At 46.5% G+C, this 12,459-nt stretch overlaps 1 protein-coding gene across 2 annotated transcripts in view; it reads right to left on the bottom strand.

The window, feature by feature from the left end:
* SMARCAL1 (SNF2 related chromatin remodeling annealing helicase 1) overlaps positions 1 to 12,459 on the bottom strand; it is a 50,605-nt gene that overhangs the window by 32,684 nt on the left and 5,462 nt on the right. For both annotated transcript variants that reach the window (XM_074312945.2, XM_019727054.3), the window contains exons 5-8: positions 11,317 to 11,523; positions 8,883 to 8,933; positions 4,108 to 4,294; positions 309 to 459 (exon numbers count right to left, since the gene is read on the bottom strand). In XM_074312945.2, the coding sequence (XP_074169046.2) occupies positions 309 to 459; positions 4,108 to 4,294; positions 8,883 to 8,933; positions 11,317 to 11,523 (596 nt within the window). The remainder of the gene's footprint in view (positions 1 to 308; positions 460 to 4,107; positions 4,295 to 8,882; positions 8,934 to 11,316; positions 11,524 to 12,459) is intronic.

Here is a 12,459-nt window from a genome sequence, read left to right as displayed (position 1 = left end):
TCAGTGTGGTCCAGATGAGAGGTGCTATTAGCAGGGGTGCAAGAAGGACTCGGGAAGTGTCTGCCGATAGACGGAAGCAAGCCTGAGCAAAGAAGCCCCTTGGTTTTCTTCCCTAAAGGTAAAACCTGATTCTAATTTGGAAACCCATGCGCCTAGCCTCGACTTGGGAGGCTATTTCATCTCCCTTCCTGCCTTCAGCTGAAACAGGGTCTTTAAAGATCCCAGGCCCTGTCCCCAAGCTGTTATTTGATTACTCTTACCCTGAGGAAAACTTTCTTTGTTAAAATCACAACACAAAGAGAACTGACCTGCTCCCAGGTGAAGCGCACAGACGATGGCACCACCACCAGCAGCGGCCACTCCTTCCGGTAGAAGGCGGCGATACAGATGGCCTGGATGGTCTTCCCCAGGCCCATGTCGTCAGCGAGTAGCAGGCGGCCTCCTTTTGCTATGGCAAAACTGAAAGCAGACAAGGTAAGGGCAGTGACACAACTCATGTCCCAGGGACACGAGTTACCTGCCATCACACCACCACGTACCAAGCGGTACACATGGCCCGGTGTGGGCTACCATGCCAGCCAACACGGGCCCTGCTCACAAGAAGAGGCCTGCTCCCCAAAGAGGGAAGAGCAGGAGCCAATTGGGGGCAGAATAATAATAATTTTAAAAAGAGTCAAAATAGGGAAAGTGTGAAATGGTGGCCAAAAGGTAGGCAGAAGCTCTAGAAGATAATTAGGTCATGGAAGCCAAGGGAGGGAGTTTATAATAAGGGAGTCACCTTCAGCCCGGTGCAGGTGAGGCCCAGGGGGATGAGAAAGGTAGAGTGGGAACAGTCTCTAATGAGGGGCAGGGAGGGGAGCAATTGTTTCCGTGAGAGACCTGCCTAGAAGGGGAGGAAAGAAAGAGATGGCGGGGTCAAAATACAGCTTTCTGAAGATCAGAGAGGGTGTCGTGTGCTAAGGGCAAAGGGAAGGAGGCAGCAAGGACAGAAAGTTCTGGGGAGGAGGAGGAGGAGGAGGAGGAGGAGGAGGAGGATGGGCAGAGGAAAGGGTGGGGCAGGCGTTTGTCTGGGAGGGAGCAGCACTGCTGCTCAGCCCAAGTGCTCACTAGCAGGCAGCCTCCAGGGTCCTACGGCCTCCAGTGCGACGACTCTTGCTAACAATTGGTGAGTGAGGGCACATCCCACTCCTCTGGAGGCCGACTGGCCTGGGTTGGAATCCCTCCCCCACCACTTAGACGCTGTACACCTCGTACAAGTCTTCTAAGCTTGTGCCTTGGCTGTCGGTGGAAATCACAGGACCCACCCCTGAGACTGTCGCAAGGATTCAAGAAGTTCATATGGAAAGCACTTAAAACATGCTGACGCCATCGTGTAAGTGCCGGGGGGAATGTTCCTCTTACTATTACTCCTATTACTCCACAAAAAGGAGGAAAATAACCGAGATGCAAACAGTAAAAATGTCTTGCTCAAGTCACCTGATGACTCAATGAAAAGCTAAAAGGATCCTGAGTGCCAGATGTCTGGTCTCCTGTTCCAAACAGCAGCCCTCTTTCATCTGAATTCCTCAAAAAACGATCATTTGCTCAGACACTGGAGAAGCCAGGCCACTGGCTCTTTTTTGTTCCCTCTCACACAGTAAAGACAGAGAATGTAACCTCTTCTCATCAGCAGCTGGAATGGCTGACAAGAATGCGAGGCTGCATGGGGCTTTTCCGAATTGCCTGGAAATAGCGTTTCTCTCCTTGAAAGGCCAGCGTTCGACAAAGGTGGGAAATGGAGTAGCAGATCTGTGGGCGGCGTGTGGCCAGCACGCCCGGGCTCCCAGCGCATGGACACAACAGGTACTGTGTCACAGCACTTCTCTGTCCTCCCAGCAGCCACAACAGCCCACCCAGTGAGGGGTCATCCCTTCCAGCAGCCCTCAGGCCGTGGCCACCGTATTCCCTCAGTGGAAAGGCAGGGTGCCACCTCACCTCTCTGAACAGGCCCAGCCTCCTCTAGACACACCTGCCTTGGTTAAATCTTTTGGACAATTTCCGGGATCAACCCAAGACTCAGACAGACGCAGGGAGGGCAGGTGTGAAAAGACATTTTTTTTACTTCCCTTTCTGATTTACGAAACGGATGCCCAGGGCAGACAGGGAGCACCCAACCCAGAGGGCCTTCTGTTATGGCCTCTTCAGCACAACCGTTTATGACACGGTTTAGTCCAGCTGGTCATTCTCAAAGCAGAATGGACCCTTGAATTTCAAGGTCTTTCCTTTTTCCCTGCCCTGAGGTAGGTAGCCCAGCTGAGGAACCAAATGACAAAAGTGAGAACAAAGAAAACACTGGGATGATAGAGAAACAATCACACAGCTGAATGCCATACTCTACAGGGTGGTTTGGCTTAACAGAAGAAACACTGCACTCATCATTAGAAAGCACGGATTTAAGCCCCAGTTCCCCTTTTGCAAGCGGAGTGACGGTAAGCAGACGGCCGTCTTTCTGAGCCTCGACTCACTCGTCTCTTGAGAGAGACCATTTACTTAGTCATTAGCGGAAGCTGATGTATATCGAAAAAATTTTGCTCTGTAAGTTTAAGGGAGTTTTTGATTGTAGTTCTTACATATGAAAACAAACAAACAAACAAACGTGGAACTGACAGCCCTCTTCAGAGAATAAAAGATAAAATCTAGATTTAATTAGAAACTGTCGAAGAAGAAAAAGTATAAGCACCACTAGCACTTTTAGAGCCATAGAGAAAAGGCTGGAAACTGCCGGCCATGCTCCGTTCTGACGCACACGGCCTGGGAAGCCTCGCACACAGAGCCCCTCAGTGGAGACAGGATTAGCCGGCATGGCCGGCACGTACCACACGTGCCCAAGGATCTCTGCCGGAGCCATGAAGAACTTGACACTCCAGGCAGGGTGGACAAGCTCTCGCTCAGCATTAATGAAGGGGCCAGATGAAGAGAGAGCAAAAGAGAAAACCGCCCTGAGCCTGAGTAAAAGGAGGCCCAAAGGACATCACAACAGATGAAGGACTGAAATGGCAAAGTGTGTTACTAAGAGGCAGGGAAGCCGGAAGGAAAGGAAGAAATGGTACGGGCAGGGCTGGGGCCGTGGGACTGCAGGAAGGTGTGACTGTGCCCAAACCACACACAGAAGAAAATCTGTCCGAGACAGTAGCCAAGCTTTAACCAAAACACCACAGCGGGCTGCACGCAGGCAGGCTGTCTTCACTTGTCTGTGCCATTGACCATTTAGTTCCTTCCCTTGCTCAGGATTCTCCTCCAACCACACCACCTAGTAACAGATCCAGCTTTTATTATTTTTTCTGGATGGACTATCAAGACCCTCTCTTTCCTCTTCTCGATCTCCCATATTTTCACCAGAAAGCAAATTCAAACCTGTGATTTTACTTCTCCCAAGAAACTGGAAAAAAGGACAGGTCAGCACATGGGTTTATCTTTTTTCTTTCTATCACAAGAGCACCCTGACTTCCTGTTGGAAAACTACCACCTCCCACTCTCAGCTCAGGTAATTAGTGTGGGGCAGGCCCCCTGCCTCTTGCTCAGGGGTAGCCTATCACCCGGCCTCACCAACAGGACCTCCAAGGCCCCCAGCCCCAGTGACTGGCTGGTTCCAGCATCAGCACCAGATTTCACACATTTCAGTGGTGGACCCATAGGAAAGGCGTGCTTCCACTGGGCTGCTGAGCTGATGGGTACAAGCCAGAAACCCCTGGCAACCACAGCCACCACACTTGAGGAGCGTCTGGCTGAGAACAAAGCAAACCAAGAAGAAAGGAGAGCTGAGAGATGGACAGAATCCTGATGAGAGCTTTTAGAGACCCTGGGTTTTCTATTGCATGCCCCCTGAGAAATCTCTTTCCTTAAGCTAGTGTGAGTTGGGTTTCTGCACACTGGCAATAGGGTCCTGATTAAAGCATGGAATTTTAAATCAATGGTTACAATCAGGCTTTGGTAACTGCACAGCTGGCTGTTTAATGCCTAGATGCTTCTAGACGCCTGTGAAAGATAAGAATTCATAAAAGAAGGAGTATCTGAACACAGCTGGTGGTAAGTGATGAACTCTGAGCAAGTGGAAGATGAAAAACTTACTTGACTCCAGCTCTCTGAAAGGGCAGCAGACTAGACACGAGTTTGGGGTCCACTCTGGAAAGGTCTGCCTCAGGGATGTCTGCTGTGGGACTGAGAGACGTCTTCTCCATCTGAGAAGCGAAAGCCAGGGTGAGTGTCTTGGGCAGAGGACTCAGCTGAACTTGTGGAAGAGAGCGTGCCCTTTCAACTAGGAAGGAGAACAGAGGCATGTGAATTGGAGTCTTATGTCCAAGAGATCTCGTGAAAAGAGAAGGGGCTTCAAAATACAAAGTTCAATGGCTGAAATTCTGCTTCTTCTCAAAAAAGAAACTGGAGAGAAAATCAGGGACTGACAGATGTATCCCAGAGAACTAGTTTTCCCTCGCTATTCCTTAATTTCTGCAAATAAGAGGGCAATCAGTAATACAAAATTGATTTTCTACACTATACACACACCAGAAAGAACTACGAAGTGTTTTCATCACCCATTTTTTAACCTACAGTAATTTTAAAAATCATCCTAGTATGCCCATTCCAATAAATAAGGACCCATATTCTTAAAAACAAACAAAAAATCAGCCCAGAAAAAGCAAGACTTAGAATGAATAAATCTTGTTTCCATTGTCCTTATGTTTTACTTTGGTTTCGATGTTTGAGAAGTCAGAGAACTCTGTAACCTGCTGGTAACAGGCAAGGAAGCACTGTGCTCTGTACAGAGAAGCCGTTAGGTGTTTCCGAGAAAGACAAGGATGGATGGTAGTGCTATTTACAAACAATGGGCAGAGTCCATGCAAAGGCCACATATAGTGCAACAATGCATGTGGCCCTGCACGCTTGACTCTTTCCATAAAAGAATAATGATTTCCCCTTGAGAGGTGAGATTTACAGTAGTGAACTCAGGGGTGAAGCAGCTAGAAAATCCATTAGTCTGGAGGTGACCTGCTAGCTCCCTACTTATCCTCTAAAGCAGGTGTTGGCAAGTGAAGGCCTGTGGGGCAAATCGGCCTATGGCCTGTTTCTGTAAATAGTTTTACTGGAACACAGTTGTGCCAATTTGTTTATGGTCTACGGCTGCTTTCAGGCTACAATGGTGAAGTCGTATAGCTGAGACAAAGGCTGCATGGCCCAGAAAGCCTAGAAGATATACTATCTGGCCCTTTACAAAAAAGCTTACCACCCCCTGCTAAGCTCAAAGTCTAAACTATTGCTAAAAGTGACCATGACTCTGACTCTTTCCATTAAAGTTTATATGTAGGGGTCTTTACTTTCCTTCCAGTGTGCTGGTTCCAGACCTCTATCTAATGAATGGGGAAATCGCTTCCTCTAGTCAGAGGGCCATTAACCCAAGTGGGAAAAAGAAATTACCTGATGTCTCCATGGAAATGAAAGCAAATTTATGTCATTGATTTTGCTCTTTGAAAGAACTTAGCCTCAGCTGATTTTAAAATTAAATAGGGGGGAAAATAATTTATTCAATAGAGAAACAGAAAAAGAATAACCCAGAGATACAAATAAAACATACACTTGGGGGAAGGGCAGGGAAAAACAAGTTAAAAAATGACCAAGTTAGAGAAAAGATGCTAGACCTAGAGATTGGTAGAATCATCATTAAACTACTAATCACAGCCTGCTGTCCTACGGGATGTAGCTTTCTACATGTTCCTCCTTTTTAGTACTGGCCTTTGAAAAATCTAATTAGAAGAGTGAGCATTGTTTACAGGTCCTCAATTGCTCTTTATCCTTTATATTTTCAGGAGCACCCTGGGAGAATCATGGTAACCCATCGAGGCGACAATTATCCTCAGGAAAGAAAAAACCGGGTATGTTTCATTTCTACCCAATATTATTTGAAATTGTAAGGTTGTTAGTTCTCTATTCCATATGGTCATGTTTTTTTCTTCATATCTTCACAAGGTATTACAAAAGCCTTTTGCCACACCATCAACTGGCTACCACTGCAAACACCGGTGTGCAAATGGAGGGCTGAGCCATCTACTGGTCCCTTAAATTGCTTGGTATTTTCAATCCATTTAAATCCATTTCCGTCCTTCACTAAATATGTAGCAGCTATTTCTGGAAATAGTCTGCAAGAACAGAATCACCAGGATAAGGAATTAGGTAAGGCTGACAGCTTTAATATAAAAGAAGACTGTCCACATTGACACAGAAATACATTTTATGCCTCCAAATTAAATGTGAGCGTGCTGATTTCTGCACACTTCAGGAGACTGCACCCTCCATGTGCTTTCAGAAACCATTTTCATTTTAATCCTACTGATCTTCAGAACTCACCTCATGAAAACTAAGAAATGGCTGATAATCCAGCTGGTGTGAAATGTGGTGCTTTATAAGCATTACGTTCTTTCAGCCACTCAAGAGGAAAAAAAAAAAAACTGGCCTCCTCTGTTTCCTACCAACTGTCTCCAAAACCCTATGCTGCTATGTCAGCCGACTGGGTGTGATTCTGAGAAAGCCCCCGTTCGCTGTCAGTGACTGGGCTCCTGTCCTTTCCCCGAGGCAGGAGCTGACAGCAATGTGCTGCCTGGCTCCTGAGTCATCTAGAAGTCATTTCTGTGAAACGGCTCCTGGACAGACCACCACCGATCCACGCAGCAGAGCAGAGATATGCATGTTTTCAAATGGGAGCTGACGAGACGGAATCACTGAGGGGGATGCAGAACGCTTCTGGATGTGACAGTCAGGGGAAAACAAAAGGCCTTATGCCAGTTTCACTACGGGGAAAGGCCTCAAGTCACTTACAAAAGACAGAGAGGGAAAGCTCTTAGAGTCCCCTGATCTGGAGAAAACAATTGCCACCACATCATCAATGAGCATTCATATACTCAGAAGGTCTTAATGTCATTTTTAATTAGGCACATGTTACAGGCACATGTTCACTAGCTCAGGGTCAATAACCTAGATTCACACATGAGGAACCAGCCCGAGGGATGAGGAGAGGTGCAAAGCTCCCGTTTACCGTCCGCGAATGGTGGGATCAGAGCTAAACCGGAACTGCGGTATCCCGCGATGCCCGGTCTCTTTTGCCGCTTAGTTCGTGCATCTGACTTCTAAATTCCCAAATAGGTCATGTTACAAACTCAAAATTGAAATTTCAGTCTGATTTTTGTAACTGACTTTATCGTGACCCTGGGATGCTCCCAATAAGGAAAAAAATGGTTTCCTTTCTCTGGGTCCAAGCTTTTCCCGATTTATGAGCTGGGGGGAGTATCAGTCTTCCCTTCCACAAGACATTATAATCACAAGACTGCACGTAGAAAAGCTATCTGAACCCTAAAATCGAGAATTCTTAACTCCAGATCCATGGTAAAATTAATACCCAATGCAAAATTTTAAGTGTGGCCATTATGCGTATTTTTCTGGATGAAGACGCCATCATTTTCATCAGCTATTTCGAGGAGCCTATGGCCCACAAGAGCTGGAATCATTATATAACCATGAGTCACGATTTTTCAATATTATATTCATCTGCTAATGCTGTAAGTATCCTGCTTTTTGTCATTCCACGGAAGTCAAGTCTTTATAACTAACATATTTACATGTCTTTCTGTGGTCAAAAGGCAAGGGGACGAGAGAGAAAAATTCACTCCTTATCGCTCATCAAAAATTCAGCTTTGGCCAAATAGTTCACCCTGAATCACAAGTTCCGAACAGCAGCTGCCATGGAGTCTCAGATCAACGTCAAGCATCCTTTCTGCTTCAGCTAGTGTTTCCTGACACCAAGCATCCAATTGTATCCAAACTTAACCTCGAGTTTGCAACAAGTCTTTCCTCAAGGAATTAAAAGCTCTTCCCTTATATTTAACTTCTGGTAGTAGGGCAGATATAGATTAAAGAGCCCTTTCTTTCTAAAGAGACAAATGGGACCAGAATGCTGAATCATCTACCTGATATTGCATAGTATGTCATATAAAGAGACAAAGGAAAGAAACCCAGCTTTTCCCTCCTCCTTACAGCCCTAGCCTGGTGGGCATGAGGGCCAATGATTTTGAGCTCCCAGGTTGGATCATGTCTCTCCTGGCCTGACTGGTCCCACCACTGCCTGGGAGGCCCACCAAGGCTTCAGGGGGGTCAAGTGGGAGGAACATCAGCTGTGTCAGCTGCATAGGCACAGCAGAACCATGACAGCTTGGCAGGCAGGTGACAGACTGGCATCCTAGGACAGGCTAGGCTCTGGCCATGTCCCCCTTTGTCGGGCACATTAGAATGTAGTGCCCCACCCAAGCAGGGCACAGAGAAGAAAACTGAGGAGCCCACACTGGCTTCTCCTTCTTGTAGTCTTATCTGTACACATATCCCTTCCCTTGGTCGGTCTCCAAAGTGCTCACTAAAAGCTTCCGCACCCTGGCCTAGGCTTTCGCCTCTGGTAGATCGTCTGGTTCTAGAAGTAAATTGAGAGGCTCTTCTTAGAGGGAGTCTAAGTAGATTCCTACTGAGCAATCCTAGCTCACCTCTGGTCCCCAAAGTCCACGTACCCTCACTTCTAATACTTCTGTGATGGGTGGGAGGTTTCACGGCCTCAGGAATCTGACTGGTACCGCTTCTCCCTGATGGAAGAAGAGGCCCTGTGTCCACCTGGGCTGTTGTAAAACCACCATCTCAGCAGACAGGCACGCAGCTGCCTGAGAACACCTCTGCCTTTACTTGTCCTGCACACAGCATGGGATGTCACCGCAACGCAGGGAGGAGGAGGTTCTTTTAAAATACATCCAACTTAAGGCAGGTAATTAAAAGCTTCCCGATAGCATGATCTAAAACAAGCAAGGTGGGCATCTCACTTAGTTTATTGTGGTCTTCCAAGAGAAAGTTCCACTTCCTGGTCTTGACATCTGCAATGAGAACAAACAAACAAGCAAACATGATACTCTGCCCTTTTGCTACAGCCCCACACTCAGTCTTCCCTGGTTTCATAAACCTCCAATGAGCTCGGGGGACATGGCTGGTCCTGTGCCTGGCACTGGGGATACAGAAATTGAGGGTGCCTGCCATTGAGGTTTTCACAGAATTCAGGAGGAAAGACAAACGGTCACGGCGACAACACTGGGTTGTAAGCGCGGTGACAAACTGTGCTTTGGGGAGACGCGACGGGGGATGGCCCAGCAGGTCAGAAATGCCCTGAGTTTCTGAGATCGGGGGTAACAATTATAGCTTACACTTGTTCGGTGTTTCCTTTAAGCCAGGCATGATGCCAGGAGATTCACACCCACCTTCTCCTCACTATGCTCTAAGCTGGGCACTACTTCCAGCTCCATTCTACACATAGGAAACAAGCTGCACGTGGTTGGAACGGTCACAAAGCCTACGTCAAAATCCCAGTTCTGCCACTTCCTAGATGTATGTGACCTTGGGCAAGTTGCCTAACTTCTCTGTACCTCAGTTCTCACATCTGAAAAACGAAGATATTAAAGCCGCTGCCTCACAGGGTCCTTGTGAGGATTACAGGAAATTTAAATATAAAATGCTTATGAAAGTGTGCCTGGGACAGTGAGCACTCAAAATAAAGCAATTTAAATTATGACTACTGTTATTATTATTATGAGGCCATCTGGTTGGTATCGTATAGCATAAACTACACACAAAATTAACTAAAGGGTAAGCATCTCACTATCCAACAATGGCTAATTACCTAAGAAAGGTTACCCTCCCCACTAATCTATCTTCTGAGAAAATCAAGAAAACTTCAACTTGACAAATGCTTTCTGAACAGCAAAACTTAATTCTTCTCTGTATGACCACTGGAAAGCACGGCGGTCAGGGAAAAAGCATTATGGACATAGTGGGTCAGATTCCGGAGAAAAGCAAGGTAGCCTAGGTGTAATCTGACAGAAAGCCCCAAAGCTGACAGACTACTCTTACTGTGGGAAGAGGGCAGGAGATTCTTCCTGAAAACAGCTGGATCCTGACACTGGCCGAGCAGCAAAGGGGAAAGTCTGCAAATAGGAGTGACGGCAAAAACTCCAACTGTGGGTTTGGATGTCTGAGTGTGGGCAGGACGGGGTGTCGCTCTTTCAGCTATGCACATTCCCAGAACAGCAGGCTGTGTCAGGAGTGTGATTTCAAAGGTCACACTTTTCAGAAGACCCAGGTCATCTGAGATTGCCTGTTAAGGGCCACCCCAAGCTGAAGCCGAACTTCATAAGGGGGCAGGAGAGGCAAAGAATCCTGGCCCTTGTGTGAGCAGCTGTCTCCATGACTCAGGCTGAGCCTACCACATCTCATCGAAACTCTGCTCACTGGCCTGCTCTTACCAGTTAAAACTCTGTCCTCTAAAGGATAAAAATGTAACAGGCAGAACCGTCTTCCTCCTGAAGGAGCCCCAAGCCCTTCGATGAAAACTCACCGAGCAAGTAATTCTACAGAGGCGTCTTCCACGACATTGTCTGAACATGATGCTTCAAAGGCAAGAGGTGTTAAGGGTTTGCTTTCTACTTGCCAAGGGAAAGGCTACAACCATGTCAAGAATGGGAATATTAACCCATAAAAGCCACACTGTTTTGTAAGACAACATGGCCCAAGCTAAGAATGAAACCCAGGAAATCAGAATTCTAAAACTGACTTTTGCACCTTATCCAAGGGGGCAGCTTTTGAAGAACCTCCCCCAAAATAAAGGAAAACTGCTTAGCTTTGGGCAGTGGTTGTCAATCCTGGCTGATTACGAGACTCACTGAAAGATTTTAAAAATACCACTGCCTAGACCCACCTCAAACCAATTTACTTGGTATCTCTGGGGGGCAGGCAGGCATCATATTTACTCTGGGGCAGGGCCCAGCAGTCTGTGTTACCAAGCCCTCCACGTGGCTCTGGAGCATGTTCATGTTTGAGAGCTGTTGCCTTGGTCCGCACAAAGGCGTTTATTTTTATTTTTAGGGTAAGCATCTGTTTTTCAAGCTTTGCTAAGGACAAAACATAAACAGGTAGATTTAAATGGCTGAAGCCGGAATTTACCTACTTTTACCAAGAAGACACTGACCAGGTGACTGGGGAAACTGTGGGGTCTTCTCTTTGGGAGGCCCTGAAGGACAAGACAGGCCCCACTATGTGTCCCCGACCTGGCACAATGTAGGTATCACTGTTCTACAATAAGAGGAGCAGATCCAAGAGGCTCTACCAAGAAAAGTCATTTCTGAATATTGAAAGAGAGAGAAAAACACCCTCCTCTGAGATCACACACCACTGCACATCCTGGGAATCAGGCAGAGGCCAGTAACTTGCCGTAATTTCCAGAATCCATCTGTTTAAACAGTGTGACCAGCTCTTCTGAATAGTCGATGTCGGCTTCGAAGCGGGCCCGGGAGATGAGCATGCACTGCCCTTTGACAAACCTAAGGGAGGAGGCTGACGGCAGGCTGGTCTGCGCCACACTGCTGGCCCCTTCCAAAGGCTGCAGGACGACCGTGCGCAGGCGCTGGGCTGCTCTCACTGCCGAAGAAGAAGAAGGACAGAAGTGTCAAGGTGGGTGACTTCCACGTGCCCTGGGACACACAGGCAGGCCGAGGAGGCAGGGGCAGGGGGCATTCTGTCCGGCAGGTGGGCAAGAAAAGGCACGGCTGGACTGGCAAGGTTTGCAAGTGCTTTAACTGGGGCTTTGGGAATTTCAGTATTTGTTAAACATAACTCTTCTGCTCCTTAAGCTTTCAAATTACAACACTTAGAAGTCAGAAACTAAAAGGAGGAAGAGGGATCTCACCAGAAGGAGTCAATTTATTAGATAATTTCTGCTGCTGTGTCAGAGAAGCCACTAGAGTCAACCCACCAGAAATCACCCATTTAATCCTGTTTCCAGGCCACTTCTCTGCTTGGAGAACAAGGGAAAGAGACAAAGGACTGTCGGGCCACAGGAGCACAGTTTTGTACCTTATTTTACCTATTACTGATATATTTTACAGGTTAATAGATTTGACTACATAAAACTAAACTGTCAAAAAACACAAACTGAATTGAAAGGGAAAACTACTGAATAAAGATAATTGCAAGAATGATAAACAGAACTCAAACTTAAAAAATACCAAGACCACAAAAGATAAGGAGAGATGTCTCTAGCAAGAGAGGGGGGGAAATGACTATTAAACATTTTAAGAAACGTTCAACTCTATAAATCATCAGAGAAATAAAAAGACATTTTTTTACTTATCAAACTTAAAAGATGACAAAAATAGATATCTGTATTGCTAGTTGGGAACAAAACCTTTTGGAAAACAATGTGGTAATATATAGCGAGAGCCGCAAAAAGTGATCATAATGACTCAACTTCTAAGAATCTCTCCCAACTAACAATCGAAAATACAAAATTTATGGATAAAGGTGTTTCTTACAGCTTTAATGTGGAAAAAACTGGGAGCAAATTAAAACAGACAA

The sequence above is a fragment of the Rhinolophus sinicus genome, chromosome 17 (assembly GCF_057876585.1).
Source record: "Rhinolophus sinicus isolate RSI-liver-muscle chromosome 17, RSI-T2T, whole genome shotgun sequence".
Classification (NCBI taxonomy): Eukaryota; Metazoa; Chordata; class Mammalia; order Chiroptera; family Rhinolophidae; genus Rhinolophus; species Rhinolophus sinicus.
The sequence above is the reverse complement of the archived record's forward strand: the minus strand, read 5'-3'. Positions and strand labels throughout refer to the sequence as shown.